Below are 22,461 nucleotides of genomic sequence, written 5' to 3'. Positions count from 1 at the left end.
TTCAACAAACTCTTCGCAACTTTTCTCATTATTTTTTTTTACATATATCACCACCTCAGAACTCTCTGATTTCCTGTATCTAGCTCCCTTCCCACCCTTATTCTGCCTTATCTCTACATTTCTCACTATCCATCCTTGAGTCACGTATCATATTTCTCTAAAACTTCATCTCAAAAACACCCTTCCTCCCTCCTTGAGTTCTAAGTTTCTGATCCACACAGTGCAATGATTGCAGCCACTTATTCATACAATCTTTTCTTTGCATTTATCCTCTTCATCCCTATTTCTCATAACACTTCCTGTTCAACACAAACATTTACTAGCTCTCTACTTCATACTGCTAGATAATGGCACAGAACATCTCATACCACAATGCCCCACATTAATAATTCCTAGACAACAATACATCTTCCATGAGTGACTTGTGGACATGCCCAGAGGTTGTTGCCCGTTACTTGAAGGCCACAGGTCTCTTGCAAGAGAGACCAAGGAAAACGGATGATTAATTGAAAGATAAAGGCACAATTTTGTTACAGGATTGGTAGATACACGAGTGACCATTTACTAGTCACTATACATGTACAGATATTTATATTCCATTCGTAATGACAAAGGAACAAAAGAAAAGGAAGAATTTTCAGCACTACCTTAAAAATAAAGCATGCAGTGCTTTATTACCAAACTACAAAAACATGCCAGACTTTAGCTATGGCCATCAATCTTACCTCAGTGCAAAACTAAACTCTGCATATCTACAAATATAAAACTCAAGCAAAGCTAAGCTGGAATAAGCCATTCAAGGTTCATCCTTGAACTACAATAAAGCCACAACAAGTGTCAACTTTGCCTCATGTCATTGACAAGCAACACACCATGCAATAAATAAATAATACTTCATGTCAAGGAATCAGAACTCAATTTAACGATAGCTGAACATTACATCAAACAAAGGTAGACTAGTACAGGTAGATTGAATCAAGCAGTCCAATGCAGGAACCATATAATCCACAGCAACATACCACCACCTTGGATGGCCTGGGCACTTCCTTGTGTACCAAACCATTACTTAAGCTCATGACTCCTTCAGGCTGCTGTCAGGGACACCATCAAGTTAGGGCAAGTTGTATACAGCCATGTCGGACCCAGCAGGTACGACAGAAGGGAGTCACAAAGAGGGAGGAAATATCAAATGATGAGATTTATACAAAACCTCTACAGAGGTTCTTATACCACCTACCATCCAAACTACAAAAGGCTTATCACCACCAATTCAGCCCTTACAGAGAAATACATGCACAAAATATAAGTCACTACTATACTCAACCATCATCATGTGAAAATACCAATGACAGCTATCTATATGTGGTGGTCCTGCAAAATGAACAGCAAAGCTGACCATTTTCAGAACCCATCAACCCCCTCACTTCCATTAGGAGGTGCAGCCCTGAGGGGATAACACTTGGTCTTCAGACTGAGTCCAAGATATCCCTCTATGAACTAGAACTGTATTTATTACACTCTTCACACATGAGGAGCTGACAACCAGCAACTGCTCTCCTCTTCTTGTCACTTTCAACTGGTGACAGTGAAACAGTCCCACATTGATATAACACAACAGACAATAAGTCCCAAGTTTCTTCCCAGAAAGATCTGTGGGAGGTTCTGAGGACCATTGCCAGCCACTGTGGGTTTCCCACTTAGTAAAACTCAAGGCAACAACAGATTGATTGACCAACATATGAAGAATTTTGAAGATGGGCAGAATATTTTAGGGAGTTGCTAAATGTGAAGGAGGATAGGGAAGGAAAGATAGCTGCAGTGGGAAATGCGAAGAAAATGAGAGTGATGAGTGAGGAGAATGGAGGAGAAATAAGGAAGGATGAGGTGAAGGCAGTTGTAAAGATGATGAAAGCAGGTAAGGCACCTGGTCTGGATGGATGCCATGCAGAATGTCTGAAAAAGGGAGGTTCAGTGATGGTGGACTGGTTGGTGAGGTTATTTAATGTTTGCTGGAGAGAGGGTAGAGTGCCGGAGGACTGGAGAAGTGCCTGTATAGTTCCTCTTTACAAGGGAAAAGGGGACAAGTGTGAATGTAGTAGTTTCAGAGGGATTAGCCTGTTAAGTGTAGTAGGGAAGGCTTATGGGAGGATCTTAATTGAGAGGATTAGGAGAGGAACAGAAGGAGTAATTGGTGAGGAGCAGTGTGGATTTAGGACAGGTAGAGGTTGTGTAGATCAGATCTTTGTGGTAAGACAGATATGTGAGAAAGCTATAGGAAAGGGGAAGGATGTTTTTTGGGCTTTTATGGATCTGGAAAAGGCTTATGATAGGGTAGACAGAAAGGCACTGTGGGAGGTTATGCAGATTTATGGGATAGGAGGAAAGCTTCTGGGAGCTGTCAAGAGTTTTTATGAGAGTAGTAGAGCTTGTGTCAGGATTAGAAATGGAGAGAGTGAGTGGTTTGAGGTAAAGGTGGGACTTCGTCAAGGATGCGTTATGTCGCCCTGGCTGTTCAACTTATACATGGATGGGGTGGTGCGAGAGGTAAATGCTAGGGTAGTGGGTCAGGGATTGGAGATGGTTAAAGAAAATGGAGAAAAGTGGGAGGTGAGCCAGCTGTTGTTTGCGGACGACACTGCGTTTGTGGCAGGGTCAGAGGAGGGATTGAGGAAGCTGGTGGCAGAGTTTGGGAGAGTATGTGATAGAAGAAAGCTAAAGATAAATGTGGGTAAAAGTAAGGTGATGAGATGTACAAGGGGTGAAAGTGGCAGTAGACTGGAAGTGAACATTAAGGGAGAGCGACTGGAGGAAGTGGATAGTTTTAGATACTTGGGTGCAAGTGTAGCAGGAAAAGGTGGAGTGAAGGTGGAGGTAGAATGTAGATTGAGAGAAGCGAGTAAATGCCTTGGTGGATTAAAGAGTGTAATGAGGAATAGACATTTGGGAATGGATGCGAAGAGGAGACTGTATGAAGGAGTGATTGTGCCAACAGCACTGTATGGGGCAGAAACGTGGAACATAAGAGAAGAAGAGAGAAGGAGTTTGAATGTGTTTGAGATGAGGTGTCTGAGAAGTATGGTGGGGGTTACTAGGCTGGATAGGGTGAGAAATGAGGAGGTGAGGAGGAGAACAGGGGTGAAAAAGGATTTGGGAGATAGGGTTGATGAAAGAATATTAGGATGGTTTGGACACATGGAAAGAATGAGTGAAGAAAGACTAGTAAAAGAGGTATGGAAGGCAGATGTGGAGGGAGTGAACATGAGGGGACGTCCTAGGATGAGGTGGATGGATGGGGTGAAGGGGGCTTTGGGGAAGAGGGGAATGTCTGTTGAGGAAGGAAGGGAGAGGACGGAAGACAGAGGTGAGTGGAGAATGGTTGTATATGGATGATGTTGTGATTGCATGAGGAGGAATGGGCAGGGAGGTGGGGGGTGGGGTAGTATGTGTGAGTAAATTTTGACGCAGCCCGAAGGGATTTTCTCCCCGTCCTCTCCTTATATGCAAGAGGGGACGGAGAGGGGGGGTCGCCGATTAAATGAAGCGGCCTTGCTGTGGATGTGCTGTGTCTTGCGACACTGCTTCTGACCCAGGGCGGTGGGCAGGGTGCAGGGATGACCCGTCATCCAGGAGGTGCTCAGATGAGAGGGAGGGTGGGAGGTGTGTGGAGTGTATGTAGGGATGAAATGGGTGGGAGTGTTTTTATGCCTTTCCCTTTTTGGCTACCTCCCTTGTAAGGGGGAAAAAGCCTTGGTATATGTATGTATGTATGTATGAATCATTGTTATTTACATAAAAGATCATTTCTACAAACAGCTTGTATACCTTAACACAGGTTTACTGGATCTGAGGAGCCAATAATTTAACCAAACAGATCAATAACAGACAAACTCTAAATAAAATTTAATTCCATATTTCATTGTACATACAAATGATGAAGTTGTGTCTTTACCAAACAATTTCTAGCAATGATGATTCCAACACCTTGTAATCAAATGAAAACTACACAAACACAATATCTTTTAATAATACCAGAATAATAAGTGATACTTCATACTCTTCCAACTTCTCTTCCCTTACTTGTAACACTGAACCTCCCACTGAAACAATGTTACACATGCTATCAAAGTATATTCCTAGATGTTGAGATGGGGAAAGGGGTGGTTGAATGGGTTTCATATTTATGAGTGAGTGAGTGAGTGAGTGAGTGAGTGAGTGAGTGAGTGAGTGAGTGAGTGTGTGAGTGTGTGTGTGTGTGTGTGCATGTATTTACCTAATTGTAGTGTACAGGAAAGGAGCAATGCTCATCTGGTCCAATCTCCCTATTTTCTAATTCTTTTTATCATACCTAACCTCAAATTCATGTACAGTTCCAACTTAATCTATATCCTTGATTTCTAATTATCATATTTCGATTTGAGAATTCTCCAAACTGACTCCAGAAGAGAATGGACCTACTGAGAATACATTACAAGATTATGAAGAAAACTAAACATATAAACATCGCCATAACGTTGGACATACTTCTCACAACCTATTCTACAAGTTAGGCCTGAAGCAATCTAAAATCTGACAAGGAAAACACACACACAATTAAAATCTTCACCCAATTATGTATAACTAACCTTGCTATACTCGGAGCATTTGTTGTGAGAGCAGACATTACCACACCAAACACATGAGTACGTGTTGTGGAGGCAGGAGTGGCAGGACAACTGTTGGGCACACAGGGCAGTGTAGTTGACGTGGGCGCTGCTGCCTGTAGTTCTGGCGGGGCAGACTTCAAATGCATTTTGGTTCCCGTTCTGGTTCCCTTTGAATTCGTAACAACCACGAAAAACCCTGTAGGAATTTTGAAGCTGCATTATAATATGTTGATCATCATGTTTGATGGCACTCTACACACTACATAAATACAAGGTCCACAATGGACATGTATTTGAAAGGCCCTTTCCACCTTATAAGGAAGGTGGCCAAGCTAAAGCACACATACACCCGAATCCATTCATTAGCCCCTCCCACTTTGGTACCTAATGGTTGAAGGCCCATTCTTGTTCTCAGTCATACTCCTCTGGTCAAAGATATTACAGCATAACACAGTGTCTCCACAGCAGGGCCCAACAGCCTATCATACACAAATATTACCCATTCAGCCACTCCTTCTATTCAAGCTGAATACATTCATCTGGCATTAGTATGAATAAAATCTACAATAACAGTATGAGAATTAAACAACCTTGCTACAATGATCTCTCCTAAGCTAAACAGAATCACCTATTATTGGCTAGAATTATTTTTATTGACCCTCAATGTGGCAAAGTGGCTTAACCAAGCAATTTCCATGGAGGAACCAATGATGGGTACCTGGATGTAGTGGTCCTTCAAGAGGATCGTGAAGATGCCCATTTTCAAAACCCATTGACATGCCTCACCTCCATCAAGAGGTGCAGCCTTGAGGAGTTGACACAGTCTCCAGACTGAGCCTACGATCTCTCTGTCAACTTCAGCTGTATTTCTGACACTTTTTTTTCCACACATGGAGAGCTGACAGCCAGCAACTAGTCTCCTCCCCCTACAACTTTCAGCCAATGGCATGGAAGCAATCTCACACTGATACAACACAGACAACAGTCCAAAGTTTCTTTACAAAGATCTATGGGAGGTTCTGAGGACCATTGCCAGCCACTGTGGAGCTGTGGGTTCTCCACTTAGTAAAACTCCAAGACAACAATTGATTGATTAATTTCCACAGAATGTAACAATGTCACACTTACTTGCTCCATACACACTTCCTTCCTGGAAATGTTTCTAAACAGGAATCAATTGTATTCTGTGCTTGACAACTGCAAGAAAAATATACAGAAAAACATATTAAGAATCAACTACTAAATATCTTTCTTGTTTTATGAATCAAAGTAATTCATTCTAGTGATGAGTATACAAATATATATCATAAGCAGTTTCCCCTTTATATGGGAGTAAATCATGTCAAAGCACAAACCCACACTATAAAAAAAATTAAACCCCTACTATCTCAGCATCTAAGGATAACCCCCCACCCCCAATACATGCACACCATCACCACCCCACCCAGGTCAGAGACAATGCAGCACAGCACAACTCTTCCATGGCAGAGCCGCTGAAGCTGACTTATCCACACAGATTCATTATATGGCAACTGAAGCTGACTTATCCACACAGATTCATTATATGGCAACCCTTCTGTGGGAGGTTCCAAGGACCATTGCCAGCCACTATGGGACTTCAAGTCTTCCACTTTTAGAAAGTAAAGGCAATGACTGATGGACTATGCATTCTCTCCTCCTAGTTTGGACTGCAAGTTTTCCACTAAGTGAAACTCAAGGCAATTATTGATTAATTGATTCTGCATTCTCTCTTCCCTGTTTGGTGGTCCTATAGTGATGTAAATGCAAATAAATTGGCTGAACGACAAAATGTCAAAATTGAAGCTTACCTTCCTGGATTGTACTTGAGGACTGACCCTAGCATACGCCCATTGAAACCACCAATAACATACATGGCATCTTTGTACATGTTGGCTGAATGTCCATAGCGTGCAATGTCACTATACAAATTAGGTGGTTCAGAGAGTGTGTGCCACTTGTTGCATATTATATCGTAGGCTAAAAAGTCGGCACTGTAGCACTTGGCACCGTAGCTATAGGAAGTGTCATTGTGGGTGTTGCCACCGAAGACTAGCATTAGCCCTTGAGTCAACACTGCACTGTGGAGGAACCTTGGGATGGGTGCTGGAGTCTTCAGCTTCCTATAGGTATCCAGAATAAACCATTTAAATTTTTGAGAGGTACATGTTTAAAGACTATTTTGTTCTTCTTCATAAAATAAAATAAATTCTTTTCACTACAACTGTTACAATACTCAATATTATTCATGAATTCATTAGATGAGTTTCAGATATTGAAAAAAAAATTAATTTTCGCAGGAAAATTAATTTTTCCCTGATACAAACTCTTCGGTACTTCTTACCCAAGGATACTTTCGCGTAAGCCAAAGTTTCTACCGCTAACACTGTGTGTTGTTTGAAAACACCTCACTCCGTGGGTCTGGGCAACCATTATCCTCAGTAAGGGGCCCTCCTGGGGCAAGGGGGCCCCTCCTTCCCCCACAAGGATAAAATCCCCCATTGTCTTTGCGGTACTCAACGAGTCAACATCTCTCACACTACGGCTACCGATTTCTTAAGTTCGGTTGGGGAACGGTATTCCCCGCTACATTCTCTAGTGAAGTACTTTGATTTTCGTATTCCACGGGCACGATTGGCACCATTCCTGGCCTCTTTCGATTGTGACGAAAATAGGGCAACCTGCTTCGGCCATCTCCAACCTCCCAACGGCTTCCTTTGTTTTGAGCGTCCTGCATCGAAGCCATCCGGTCGCCTGGAATTTCTTGAGCGCCCTCTTCCTATCCCGCTTCATTTCCTTAACCTCCACCGAATATTCTACGCTTCTCTGTAAGTATGGAATCTGGTCATAGTGTTGTTGTTCGAAATAGGGTGTGTGCCTTCGCCCACAGAGAATTTCTATGCCGGGCTTCTCTCCCGCCAGCCGACGCGGATCCACATGCTTGGTGCATCCGTTGTCAAAATATGGAGTGTTCCCCTTCATCCCCGTGTGCCACGTGCGCTCAATGGGATGATGAGCAGTAGTCCGCGTATTTTCATGCTCACAGGAAAGTACATGCAAAGAACAAAGTACGCAAGCAGGGGAGATGGCTTCCCCCCTCACCCGAAACAAAGAGAAGGCATACTACGCCGGCGGAGGACACGGGCAGTTCTCTCCCTCCTCCAAAGCGTAGTAGACGGAAAGGTTGTACAACATCCGCCTCGAGTCAGTCTCAGGCCCAGTTGTCTCCTATTCCTTCACCCAAGGCGGTTAGCTTCGACGGGCATGCGCCTCTGGCCCCCGCGAACTATCCCCCGGGTACGAGCTTTTTCCCGGATGCATCCACAGCCGGCCCTCCCGCTGAGTTTTCCGGCAGCTCAAACCCTACACAGACAAAAGACCCAACTTCGGAGACAAAGAGCGCTTCGGCCTCTTCTAATCGGGAGTCCCGCAGTCAACCTTCAACCCATCATAAGACGAGTCGGGTCATCAACGGAACCCTTTCTATGCCCGGTGGGCAGGAGGCCCGAGGTGTACCCACGCGCGCATTAGTCGCGGGTAACTCCTCCTCGTCCAGAGGAGGCAGTCTCCCCTTTGAGTCTCCTGGACCATCCGCACCCAGGTGGGACTCACCAAGCGGGCATTCCCAGGACCTCCTCCCCACTCTCTGTTCACTCGTTACTACACTGAAGGAACAGATGGTGGAACAACAGGAATTTTTCCGCACTTCTCAAGCTCAGTTCATGCACCACCCGGAAGCTCGTCAGGAGTCACCACCCCTAAGGGCCCCCCTCGACCATCTTCCGCTTGTTCAGAAACCCCCTGAATCCATCAGTGACGATGATGTAAAACTTACCAATATCCCATTTGAGATTTTGACCTACCATATGTGTTTGAAAGGATCGTAGGTCATCAAAGCTGGAGACACGTGGTTGGCCCTTGGGGCCTGGGAGAGTAGACCCCCGTGGACATACACCAGTGCTGTTTGAGGATCCCAGACTGCTGTGTGTCCATAGCCCCCACTAACAACGGCACCCTTCGTTTCCACAGTTACCCATAACCCTGAGTCTGGAAGTGACAAAGCAGAGTGAAAATATTAAAAACACATTGTTCTCTGCACATGCGGGTCTGTTAATAAATGAAGAGTAATTCCTATCATATTGAAAAAAATATACGAGTCTTCTATATGGATACATACACACATACATATACCAAGGGTTTAAAACAAGCATCTTAATTACAGTATATTTCACATAAACTCTAACCATACAATTCAAATCAAGTGGAGAACATAAAGATTACCAACACTTACCAAACTCATACTCCTGCACAGTGTTCAAATAACCGTAATGTGACGAGTGTCCAAAAATGATCAGCATCTTCTTGTCTCTTACGACAACTGCAGCATGACCCACTGTTGCAATAGGAGCACAGGGGCCTGGGTATACGGAGGAACAGATACTTTCCACTTCCTCAACGTCCCCTTTATTTCGATTCCTCCTTTCACTCCCACCACTGCTACCGTCCCCACCTCCTCCACCACCATCGTCATCATCATCATCTTGATCGTCATCGTCATCCTCAAGTTCCTCTCTCCTTTTTCGCGATCGTCTTCTGATAGTCTGATTCATCTCTTCCTCTTGATGCTCCCTCTTGTTCCGCCCTCTCCGTCTATTTTGCTTGCGTCTGTCCTGCCTCCTATGGGCCTTACTAGATGAAAGCAGGGACCACTTCATGTTTGAGGGGTTCAGGCGCCACAGCTCCCGACTGATTTTACCATCCTCCTTCATTCCCCCATACACATAAATTGATCCCTGAAAATATAAAGTGTCATCAATATAATGAAAAGAGCTTATCTTAAGTAATGAATTTTTCATTGCAAATTAGTATACATACATACATATACCAAGGGGTTTTTCCCCTTTACAAGGGAGGTAGCCAAAGTCAAAAAGCATAAGTCTACTCCCACCCATTTCATCCCCACATACTCCACTCCCATTCACCATCCATCCCTTCCTCTTATCTTGGCTCCTCCTGGATGATGGGTCATCCAGGCATCTCGCCCACCACCCTGGGTCAGAAGCAATGTAGCAAGACATAGCACATCTACAGCAAGACCACTTCATTTAATTGGCAACCCCAACTCTCAGTCCCCTCAAACAGAAAAAGAGAAGACGGGGAGAAATCCCTTCAGGCTGGATCAAAATATCATTCACACATACTACCTAACACTCGGCCATCCCCCACCTACTCCCTTCCATGCATCACAGCATCATCCATACACAACCATTCTCCACTCATCCCCATCTTCTGTCTTCTCCCTTCCTTCCTCAACAGACATCTCCTCTTTCCCAACACCCCTTTTACCCCATCCATCCATTTCATTCTTGGTCACCCCCTCATGTTCACTCCATCCACCTCTGCCTTCCACACCTCTTTTACTAATTTTTCCTCACTCATTCTTTCCATGTGTCCAAACCATCCCAATACTATTTTATCAACCCTATCTCCCAGCTCCTTTTCCATCCCCACTCTCCTCCTCACTTCCTCGTTTCTCACTCTATCCAGCCTAGTAACTCCTACCATATTTCTTAGAGATTTCATCTCAAACACATTTAAACTCTTTCTCTCTTCCTTTCTTATGTTCCATGTTTCAGCCCCATACAGTGCTGTCAGGACAGCCATTCCCTCATACAATCTCCTCTTAGAATCCATTCCTAAATGTCTATTTCTCATTACCCTTTTTAATCCCCCAAGGCATTTATTTGCTTCTCTCAATCTACATTCTACCTCCACCTCTACTCCCATTCCTGCCACATTCGCCCCCAAATATCTAAAGCTATCCACTTCCTACAGTCTCTCCCCCTTAATACTCACTTCCAATTTACTGCTATCCTCTCCCCTTGTAAATCTCATCACCTTACTTTTACCCACATTTATCTTCAACTTCCTTCTTTTGCTCACATTCCCAAACTCCATCATTAAGTTCCTTAAACCCTCTTCTGATCCTGCTACAAGCATTGTGTCATTTTGGATGTAAATGTTCTTAGGGGAGAGAGTGGGGGCATATCAGATAATTTTTTGATGGAAGGTAAGTTGAGAGTGGAGGAGATGGAGAAAAAGGAAAAGAACAGAAGGTAGGGAGGTGCTTATCTAGTAAACTGTTTAAATGAAAAAGGAGTACAAGAAGAAGTAGAAAGAAGAGTGGGAGGGAGGGAAGGAGGAATGGGGATATTTCAAGAAGGGAGTCACAAGGTGTGCAAAGATGGTGTGTGGAACAAGGATGACAGGAGGAAATAGAAGGAAGGGTACTGAGTGGTGGGATGATGAAGCAAAGAAATGAGTATTCACAGATTGGTTGCAAAATAGGATGAGAGAATCATATGAGAGGTATAAAGAAAAGAGAAGTCAAACATAAGATAAAGGAGACAAAATAGAGAGCATATGTAATATGGGATAAGAGTATGACAGAAAATTTTGAAAGTAATAAAAAGATGTTTTGGAAGGAATTTAAGAGAGGAAGGGAGACAAATCAAGTGGAGAAGAAAAGGTAAAAGGTGCAGATGGAGAGATGATAATGGAGAAGATGGAGGTAAGAGGAAGATGGGCAGAGTATTTAAGGATTTGTTAAATGTGAAGGAAGATAGGGAAGGAAAGGTAGTTGCAGTGGGAGGCACTAAGACAATGACAGTAATAAATGAGGAAAATGGGGGAGAAATAAAAAAAGATGAGGTGAAAGCAGTTACCAAAATAATGAGAGCAGGTAAGGCAAACTATCATAAACATGTAAAATATACTTACATTGTTGACGACTGCTGAGTGGCCATAACGCTGGTCCATCTTCTTCACACTTTTTGTTTCAACAGCCTGCCATTTGTTATCTGCCAACAAATATAAAAATAAGAAAGTTTTTCTTACAAATGCATCTTCATAATAAAATCAACACATGCACACAATCCTGGAAAAAAAAAAATACATATATGAGTAGTACTCTGGTTTCAGTTTAATGTTACAAAAACCCCTTCTCAGAGAATGCTAGAATCGCACTACCTTTCTTTATATATTTTTTTAATCTGGGACTTTAATGTAATCTGCCCTCACCATAAACTCACTCAACCCAGTACAGTACTTGAATCACCTTCACTTTGACTTCATACCTAAATAGCAACACTCTAACCTGCTTGTCCAGCAACTATATTTCTTAACCCTGCATGAGATACTGACTACATAACTTTTATGAACTCAATATTTTAGACTTAAGTGTCATCCCTACAAACCAGTCATCCAGCACTCTTTTAGGATTGAAGACTAATCTTTGGACAAAAATTAATGTTGATCACTTTTAAATTCTACAACCCTCCTTAGCTAGTTATAGCTGACCAAATATTAACCACTTCACTCCGGGCCAAAATCTCACGGGCAGCATTAGCTGCCAGACGTACGATGTTGCGTCATAATACTCACATCATAAAAAATAGTCACCGCTTATATCAATCGTTCTCTCTTTCACCCGTGAATTTTGATAACCATAGAAAATGTGATGAAGCCAGTTTAGAGAGTATGTCAGTTACGCAGGGACAACTACAATAAATATAATCAAGACGTCGATATGGCAGCCTCGCGTATCCACTTGCTCCCCATGCCGCCTACGTAGGCGGCACCGTATGGAAGGGGTTAATACTATATTTCTTAAGATTTTGATTACACAACTCAATATCAAAATCCCAGTTTCAGTTAATCCTAAAAGACACAGCAGGATAAAGCCAACAAACGAGTAATGTACTTACGTTTAAGATCATATTTAACAATAAGAGGAAGCTTCTTGAACGAGTGGCCGCCTATAATCCAGAGGTTATCGTCTACAATAACAGATGCATGTGAGGACCTTTCCAACAATGATATTTCCTCTGCACTTAGGGTTCTGCCACCATCTTCATCCAGGGGAGCATCTACAACCTCCCACCAACCACTATCACTTGCTTGGCTGCAGTCTGCTCCTAAACAAAGAAAAACTCCATTATTCCATGTCAGAGTATCATCATGTCAATATCAAACTTCCATGAACTCAAATTATATCTGCATATCAAGGTTTCTTCCCCATTATAAGGGAGGTAGCCAAGTCAAGGCATGCACCCTTACCCACCCATTTCACTCCCATCAAGCACCCCTCTCTCCCTCTCATCTTAGCTCCTCTTGGATGAAGGGTCATCCCCATCTCCTACCCACTGCCCATGTCAGAAGTGATGAAGCAATGTACTCTAAATAATATCTAGCATACCCACAGATCTGGAAGAGACCAAGACCCATTTATTAATTGATTAATTACCCAAAAACCTTTCCATAACATCCATAATAACTATGGCTTTGTCCATCTTAACATGTTAGGAGGAAAAAAAAAAAATCACTGTTCAAGCAAAACAATCTTGGAGAAATATACGATGAAAAAATAAAATAAAATAAATGAAAAAATAATGATGACATGGTTTAACGTCACACATTCCCCCCTATTGGGGAGGCTAGGACAGTGCCCCTCACAGAGGGCTTTGTAGTAATAATAATAGTAATAACAACAATAATAGTAATAATAACAATAATAAAAAATAATAAATAAATTACTGAACAACTTTAATTCAATGAAACATGAAAACTCTATACAATCTATTCACTAAAATTAGTATAAAAAAAAAAAAAAAAAAAAAAAAAAAAAAAAACTCCAGGTAAAAAAAAGATACCAACCTGTGTACGGTGTATGGCACTGGCATCGATGTTCTTCAGGTTTGCACTGTCCATTGCCAGAACAATTCTTCGGGCAGAGGGGGACTGAGCAGGCCGGGCCTCCCCATCCCCCATCACAAGTGCACACCCCCTCTAGGCATGCACCTCTCCCGGAACATTCTAGACCATTTGTCGTACTCGGACAGCCATCAATTCTGTATTAGTTTTACAAGGAATTACAATGGCATAGCATCCACACACATAGCACTAAATGCATGTATGTATGTGCATATGTGTGTGACATAAACACACACAAATACATCCAAGGCTTTTTTCCCCCTTTGAAAAAGGGGAATGGCAGTCAAAATATACCTTGACTCTTCAGATAAGAACATACTCAAGGGGAAATCCTCAATCCTCCATTCAAACACCTTTCATGAAAACAGGAACACAGTAGATACATTCTTGTATCTCCACCACAAGAGCATGGAGAAAATTAAAATAAATCAATAAAAAAAAAAAGTACTTCAGGTACAGTTTCACTTACTTATAAGAGATGGAAAATCCAGTGAGGTTGTAGGCAGCATCTGAGTAAAAGTGGAGGAGAGCTGACCCAGATCGTGCCACAACCTCGGGCACATGTGGCACCTTGTAAGAATCTTGAACCACCATCCCACTGGAAAGCAACGACGTTGGAAAATTCGAAGATAAATTACATACACAAAAATAAGAAAACTGGGGAGCATACCTACACACATTTCTAACACCTTGGGAAAACAGAGTTAATGCTAGCTGGGAGAGAACAGGAAGTGATTGACATACAAATAGAGGATGTCAAACTGAAGCAAGTAACTGAAGTAAAGTATATGGGGGTTGCATTTGATGAAGAAATTAGAAATGAGAAGTTAGAAATGCTTGTTGCTAACATGATAAATTTCCTTCTAACCTTTTCCCATGCTCTCACTAACCAAAGGTTTGGTTCTTTCTTTTAACAAAATATCCTAATTTACCCATTAAAATGTCCCTTCTCCAATGCATTTAGGTACAACAGGTCAACTATACTCTGTGGGGACTACCATGCACTCCTCTCGTGCTGGACCACTTACCTAAACACAGCCAGGAGAGGGTCATAGATGCTGCTGCCATCATACACATAAAGGTGGTCCCATGAACACTCAGTGGCAAAGTGGTCAAGGTGGAGACGAATGGACACATTGGGTCTTCCACTGTCAACCAACCAAGTGCAATGGTTGTCCTCGGAGTAATTCCCTGCACCATCACTTATCACACCCGTTTGAGACCATAATCTGTTGACAAGGGGCAAAGAAAACTTCAGCAATCTCGTATTCAGTACTCAAATATTGCAGGTGTATGTTATTATACTTAAGATGAGCGAAAGGAAAAACTGTACAAATTAATGACGTGGACACAGAACTAGATGAACTTTCACAGAATAACTAAACATAATCTACCTGACTAAATATGTTTTATGACTCAAACTGCTGTTAACCCTGAAAACTGGTAGCAATATGTAGTTTTCATTCTAGATGACACATAAGTTCACTCAAGAGGTAAAGATCTCCCAAACTGGGTACCTGCTTGTGGTGGTCCTACAAGACGAACATCAAAACGAATCATCTCCCCACAAGTGAACTTAAAATTCCACCAACCCCTTCACCTTTATCTGGGTGCACAGCCCCCAAAACTGGCACCCTGTCTCCATACCAGGCCCAAGATAAACAAATGAATAAATACATAATCTATCTCTATCTTTCTTCCTCTAAACTTTGAGCATTTTCCCTCCACTTTTTCACAATGATTGAAAACCAGCAACAGCTCCCTTCCTACTCCTACCAGCTGATGACACAGAAACAGACTCACATTAATAAAACATCAACATCAGTCTTTTCTCTCTCTCCTTCTCTACACAGAGATTTCTCTCTGGGAGGGTCTAAGGACCATTGCTTTCTCTCATGGGGCTCTGGATTTCCACTCAAGAGAAACAATTACAGTACTATCATTATTTTGTGGCTAATACTAGATGATTTCTTTTCTATTCTGGAACATTCCTCAAATTAGAAGTACAGTAATGTGTTTTATACTTATAGAATTTGCATCAAACTTACAGTCATACCTGTGCTTCTGATGCTATCAAATCAAGGTTTACTAAGTAATAACATATACAAACACAACCAAATGTCAAATTTTCCACAATAGAGCACTATGAACAATAACAAGATGCACCATAACCACCTTTATTAGACATCTGCATACAGAAACCAAAATCATCTCCTTAGAACACATGAAAATGACAGGCATACAATCCTATGCCAGAATCTTAAAGCACACACAACCTTCACAAGCACCACCACCAAAACATAAAAAAAAATGTAGGATACTACCACATCCCTGTGTAAAGACCAGTTTGTATCCCTAAAACAAAAAATAATTCCAAAAGTGAATGTGTGTGTGTGCATGGGGGAGGGGTTCTTATTCACAGGTTCTAAACAACAAACTTTTGAAAAATTAAATTTGAAATTAAACTTGAAAAATTAAATTTCAAAATTAAAACTCATCCCCATATTTATCACATTTGGTGTTAACATTTTTAATTCAACAAGCCTAATACTTCATCTTTCAGTGATACCACATAATTCTAAAATATATATTATCTTTAGATATATACCGATTTCAATTATTTGTACTGGATTTTCCAAGAAATACATTAAAGTAAAAGTCTGGCGCAAGGCTTTGTCTGAAACATGTTTGTTTTCTGGCTACATGAAAAAATTAATGGCTATCTAAAATATCTTGAGACTGACATGCTTTCTAAAATAAGTTAGAACACATATCTATGAATATATCTTTAAAAAGAGCAACATAATTTTGACTTTCTCAGAATCCTTGAAACAAAATATAGTTGGTGAATAAAGTGGAAGAATATGTCATCATGAGGCACTAGACCAAGTAAAGTGGCACTGGTCATTTCCTAGTTGAATGCCACTTTGAATTAGGGGGTTTACACCTCATCTGTTAGCTTCATATGCACAAAAATATGTCTTGTTGTTTCCAATACTGTAATACAACTTGTACCTATACCAAAATAAAACACTAATGTAAACATATCGAAACAAAACACTGCCATAAACAGAGACATCAGCTGGGGCCTGCAAATCCAGCATTTGTTCTTGTGTGGCAGCACATGGGGGGGGGGGGTCTAATACATTATGCCCTAGAACCCATATTTTACCTTGATTATTAGGGGGTGGTCTCATATACAAGGTGGTCCTATACACTGGGATATACAGTACACAAACATCTACAACAACCTACCACCTGTACCACACAAAATATCCACACACAAACATATACACACTTATATCCCTAAACAAGCCCTTCCAGACAGACTGCCACACTCAATACTCCAACACCCCCGCCCCCCGACATGAGCCCCAAAAAGAAAATCCTCCCACACCTGATAAGAGCTGCATTGGCTTTCCTACGCTCAGGACACCATCCAGTATTTCAATAGCACCAACATGGATTTATGCTGTCCCACACTAACAATCCCTAGACAACATCACAATATATCGTCCTTGAGTGACTTATGGTCCTGACCAGTGGCTGTTGCCAGTTACCTGAAGGTCATAGGTCTTCAGCAAGAGAGACCAAGGCCAACTGACTGACCCTGTATTATTTTTCACAGGCAGGGGAAAACTAAATGTTTCTATAAAAAGAATATTACATAAAAGAAAAAATCTCAATGATATAATAGCTATTGGCTGAAGTTTCAATAATGACACACAGAGTGTGGGAGTGGCTGGCAAGTCCAAGGACCCTCCCATGTATCTCTCTAGGGAGAAACTTTGGACTGTTGTCACAGCTGAAGTTATGAGAGGATCAGTGTCAATTGCTCCCCTGTTCCCTTTTTTTGTAAAAAAAAAAAAAAAAAAAAAAAAAAAAAAAAAAATAAATAAAAAAAAAATAAAGAGAGAGAGAGAGAGAGAGAGAGAGAGAGAGAGAGAGAGAGAGAGAGAGAGAGAGAGAGAGAGAGAGAGAGAGAGAGAGAGAGAGAGAGAGAGAGTTTCTCAAGAAATTGATAGAGACCTTGGGCTGAGTCCATAGATTGTGTCCAACTAGAGGTGAGTGTTGGTGAATATTGGGAATGAGTGGCATGGAAATATACTATAATGTCTTCCTACAGGATCCCCACAAACAGGTACCCATCATTGTTCCATTAATAACTTGACACGACTACAAAAATGAAAGCCCGCTCTCAATAATAGCATTCCCTGAGCCCTTATCTAGTGATAAGCAAATGAAAAAAATGTTTGGCATTTTTATCAAGCTATCTCCTCCATTTTTCTTTTTCTAGTAACCTAATGACCTTTCCCTGAATGTTATCTTACTCTCTTTAACCTCATTGATAGCATGATACCCTCTACAAATTTTGTCGTGACTAATGCCAAATAATTTCATTCAGATGGGAAAACTTGAGAAAAAAATGTAGTCTCAGTAGGCCACAGACCCACTTTGTCCAAAGTCTGATCTCATTAGCACAATAAAATTGCCCATCACAATAGACAAAAGTCCCAAGGTTACTCATTACTACAGGCCTGCAGGTTTCCAGTCAGCAAATCTTACATAGACAATTATCATACATCTTCCATTTCACTTCCATCCCATTTTTATCTTTTTTCTTGATTGTCCATTAATAGCTTGAGAATGAGTATTCATGTTCTGTGGTCCTACAGGGCAGATGCTGGAGAGGACAATCTCCTTCCTCCTCATCTCCCAAGCCCACCTGGAACAGTAGCTCTTAGTCTGGCAATCAGTCACTGGATCTGGCTTAAGACTTCTCTCTACCATGTTCATTATGTTCCAAAATGGAGAACACACAGCCAATAAATACTCCCCTCCTCCAAGACTGTGAAACAGCAACAGCAACACACTCAGATCATGGACAATTGTTCATCATTTCTTCTAATAGTGATTTGTAGGAGAACCTGTGACTCATTGCCCATTGCTGTGTGCCACCAGGTCTCTATTCAGAGAAACAAAAGGCAATAACTGATTCAATGATCTGCCACCTCTCTCTTAATCAGTTCATTCACTTTTATTCCTCCTTTTCCACCTCCATTCTGTCTCTTCAAACTTCTCACATTTTCCTCCACCACTCCAAGATCCAACAATCATAATACACTAAAAAAATCAAGACAATCTAGGAGTGCCCTTCAACCATCTATTTCATTCTATTTTCCCACTTAATTTTCCCTTGAATCTCTCTATCTACTATATCGATTTTTCTTTCTATGAATACCTTTATTTGTTGATTCCTTGAATTTTTGCTGCACCCAAAAATATTCCTACTTAGTAATTCAACAATTCTATTTCCTTCTGTCTGGAAATATAACTTATTAATATGGGTGTACTTAATAGTTAACACCAGAGAAACTATCCACAGGTATGGGAAACAACAGTCATGGGATCTTGACTTCTGAGCTAATCATACAAAACATAACTAAGATGAAAAAAAAAAAAAAATGTCTGAATTTATCTAAATTGCTAATGTCATTCAATAACTCCACTCTCCAACTTCTGCCATGTAAAAAAAAAGTACCTATCTACTTTATCATCTAATGCTCATAATATGTTGTCTTGTATAGTGACTGCATCTACTGCAAGCAACATTTTTTAACAAGTGAATTTTGTGTCGATACTGTTTTTACATTAGGTGGTGACCTAAGCACAGGTGAAGCAGTGTTATTCCTGAGCAACTTCAGTTTTTTTTTCTTTTCTCTTCTGGATCAATATCAGGAGGAGGGAGGGGTTGCTTTATGTAGCACTAAATATGATGGTCTTAAGAGTAACATTTGTTTTGTGATAAATTTCTGTATTCACCCATAAAACGGTAATGTCACAAACCATCAGTAACAACCTGCACATGATGGTCCAGCAAGACATACATCTAAGAGAATCATCCCCTCAATGTTCACCTTTTTAAGTCCCATCAAGTACAATTGCAGCCCCAAAAATGCTGACATTTAGTCTTTAGACCAGACTCAAGGCTATGTCAGTGTCCACTATCTTCCCTCCACTTTTTTACATAGGAAAACCTGACAACCAGCAACTGCCCTTCCTCCACTAGTCCTACCAGCCAGTGACATAGATCTGGATGCAGGTTTCCAGACAGTGAAAAACTTGGGGCAACAATGAGTATCATTAATGATGGAGGAATTATTATTTCCAGGGTTTTGTTATTGAAAATCATTTCCTCTATACAAACAATTTCTTAAGGAGGGAAAGGAAAATAACAATGAATGTGTATTAAAATTTGTAGGCAGGAATAGTAGCCTGATCATGAATTTGACAATTTCTTTTTATAAACTATACAACAGCAACCTTGGACACAACTCATTTTCCTTTTCCCACATCCATCAATTATAACTTTATTTCTTTTGTCTCTTAAAGAGATCTATTTCTTTTCATGAATTTACTTTCAAAAGCAAATCACAAACAATAATAACCCCACTGTTTATGGAAAAATATAATTATTTTTATATGAAGGGCAATTAAGTCACACTTGGCAGAATATCAGAAACAACTTGAAAAAAATATTATTGCCTTTGGCTTTGGGAATGAAGTATCCACAATACTGTTTCACTAAATTCATGGCTTTATAGTAATCTATGGTAGTTGTATGTCTTGCATGTGAGTAAAAATTTAACTAATTTGTCATGACTTCAGATATGACACCAAAATTAAAGTATATGATTATGGGCAATAAATATAAACTGAGCCATTCACCTTTATAAATATCATGAGAAATCATCTCCTTGAGATTATAACTCTATACCTTAACAATACTTCATTCTTTAAATTACACCCTCTACTATACCATATACAAAACAAAGATAATCTCACCTTCCATTAGATATGTCAATTCATTAGAATGAGCATGGTCATGATGGTGATTTATTGACAATGACAATAAGGATTAAGTCAACAGCCAAAACTGCTATGCTACAGGTTCTTTACTCTAACAATGACTTTGCATATTTTGTTTTCATAATAAACAATTCTCATAATTTCACTTGATCAAAGGCCATCCCTCAAAAATGTGAGGCATGTCTTTAATTCTCCCATTAGCTCAATTACATACAAATGCAAACTGAGTTTTCAATTATGTTTTCTCTTTTTATTCAGATAAGGCAGCTTTCATTGTAAACTGACATCACTAAGCCACCTGGGAATGCTTTATAGTAATCCTTTGCGATTCTAGAAATTGTACTATGTGGTTCTAATCATAGCCTTTCACACCAGTCCACATCAATGAATTTCTAAAACCAATGATCTTCTATCAAGTAAGACACTACAATACCATTTTGATGTAAGCCCCCGTTTCGTGCTAGTTTCTCTGTGTCCACAATACTACTTATTATTCACTTCTGTATTATCATGATTTATCGAACAAATCCATTATGTTCTTCATTCGTTCTTTCTCTCGTTCACATATCTACCTACATATGGGCAACAGCAAAACAATGTACTTTAGACACCTTTTCACTCATAAACAATTTAATGAAACCTAACCCATCTGCCTTAACGTTGAAGTTAAGACATATACCTAAATAAAAAACTTTAAAAGGACTCCCCAAATTGTAAACATAAACACGTACCTGACCCTTCCTCCACAGTACTGACATAGAGGACCTGACCAGCCTGTGTCGCACAAACATTCGTTGTCGACACATTTTCCATGCTTACACTCCAAACTACACTCCTGTCCATCAACACACACTGTCACATAACTTATCAATACTAGTATCACAATTATAACACTCTGAGGCGTAATTTTCCTCAAAAACTTTGATTTGAAGAGGAATTTCTGAAGGTCTGCTGCCATCTTAGATCTGCCATTTCCGTACTCGTGACGTCACAGACAAAACATTGGAGAACACTCGATAGAGAAAACGGATGGGAAGATCACAGAAAACGCCTTCTGACTTCCGAGGTCTCGTATTTTTTTATAATAGTGAAGATTCCAATGACGCCCTTTAGATTTCTTTTAAAAGTCATTTGGCCTTCTGCGAAAACGTTTCATATTTAGTAACTCTCATTCAATGTCTGTATGAAATATTTGTTATAACATTGCACCAATTCACTCTACCTTCAAATTTCACATTTCATTATAGATAGCAAAATTAGTTTAAACAACAATTTAGAAGTTCGACTGTGTATGCCATAATCTGGACCCAGTATTATATGCATTATCCATAAGAAAAAATTATATCATAGTAGAACGATTCTTATCATGACCGAGATGTAAGCCTTCAAGGCTCACCAAGTGGCTCAGCGGCATTGTTCTCAAATGTTATCTGACCTAATTACCTATATCGCATCCCGTTCGCAAGAATAAGTCACCTCTAGACAATACACAGTTCGTGTATCAAAATTCACATTTAAGAGTAACAGATACAAGAGAAATTGAGCCATTCCAAGGCATTGAATACAAATTGCTAGTGTATGAAAAATAAGAATTCCGTAATTTTTCTTAAAACAATCACTAAATGCCACAATAAATTAACGGTGATATGAACTGATAATTCGGTTTTTCTTTCAGCGACAACACGTATATGTTACATTGGTGACGACTAACGACTTTCTAATCCAGGATGCCTGGGGTCGCGCAACCGACGAGTAGCTGTTTATCATTCTTGTTGATGATATTTCAGATGTTGTAACTATAATAGGTAATGGGACAAAGTAAGAGTATCTACGATGACCATATCATGCAACATACGAGGTATATCATAATGCACCTGGTGAAAAAAACGCATAGTATTTATTAGGAAACATTGTATCAAAAGTGCACGTTGCATTTAATATATTAATTCATATTTATTTATCATTATTGACGAATTCGTTTTTTAGAATACCAGTGGCACATTATAAAAACAACAAAATAGAATATACCTGAAAGGAGGAAATAAATAAGATTAAAAAAAAATAGAGTTTTGCATGCTACACCAGATGCGCCAAGGGAAATATGTCAGCAGGGAGCTGCGAAGGACGCATGGACTTGGGTTAACTTGAAACATCGTAA

At 40.4% G+C, this 22,461-nt stretch overlaps 1 protein-coding gene across 5 annotated transcripts in view; it reads right to left on the bottom strand.

Annotated features, from left to right (window-relative positions):
- dsd (attractin-like protein dsd) overlaps positions 1-21,280 on the bottom strand; it is a 44,803-nt gene extending 23,523 nt beyond the window's left edge. For 3 of the 5 annotated variants that reach the window (XM_076206782.1, XM_076206783.1, XM_076206784.1), the window contains exons 1-12: positions 21,035-21,280; positions 14,462-14,662; positions 13,903-14,031; positions 13,377-13,570; positions 12,428-12,637; positions 11,442-11,521; positions 8,953-9,454; positions 8,525-8,708; positions 6,473-6,784; positions 5,772-5,840; positions 4,623-4,839; positions 1,020-1,091 (exon numbers count right to left, since the gene is read on the bottom strand). In XM_076206782.1, the coding sequence (XP_076062897.1) occupies positions 1,020-1,091; positions 4,623-4,839; positions 5,772-5,840; positions 6,473-6,784; positions 8,525-8,708; positions 8,953-9,454; positions 11,442-11,521; positions 12,428-12,637; positions 13,377-13,570; positions 13,903-14,031; positions 14,462-14,662; positions 21,035-21,261 (2,397 nt within the window). In that variant the 5' untranslated portion in view covers positions 21,262-21,280. The remainder of the gene's footprint in view (positions 1-1,019; positions 1,092-4,622; positions 4,840-5,771; positions 5,841-6,472; positions 6,785-8,524; positions 8,709-8,952; positions 9,455-11,441; positions 11,522-12,427; positions 12,638-13,376; positions 13,571-13,902; positions 14,032-14,461; positions 14,663-21,034) is intronic. The other 2 variants (XM_076206785.1, XM_076206786.1) reach the window with 2 other exon arrangements.
- Positions 21,281-22,461: the final 1,181 nt, after the last annotated feature.

The sequence above is a fragment of the Oratosquilla oratoria genome, chromosome 23 (genome assembly GCF_046742065.1).
Source record: "Oratosquilla oratoria isolate Oo_2021 chromosome 23, ASM4674206v1, whole genome shotgun sequence".
Lineage (NCBI taxonomy): Eukaryota > Metazoa > Arthropoda > Malacostraca > Stomatopoda > Squillidae > Oratosquilla > Oratosquilla oratoria.
The sequence above is the reverse complement of the archived record's forward strand: the minus strand, read 5'-3'. Positions and strand labels throughout refer to the sequence as shown.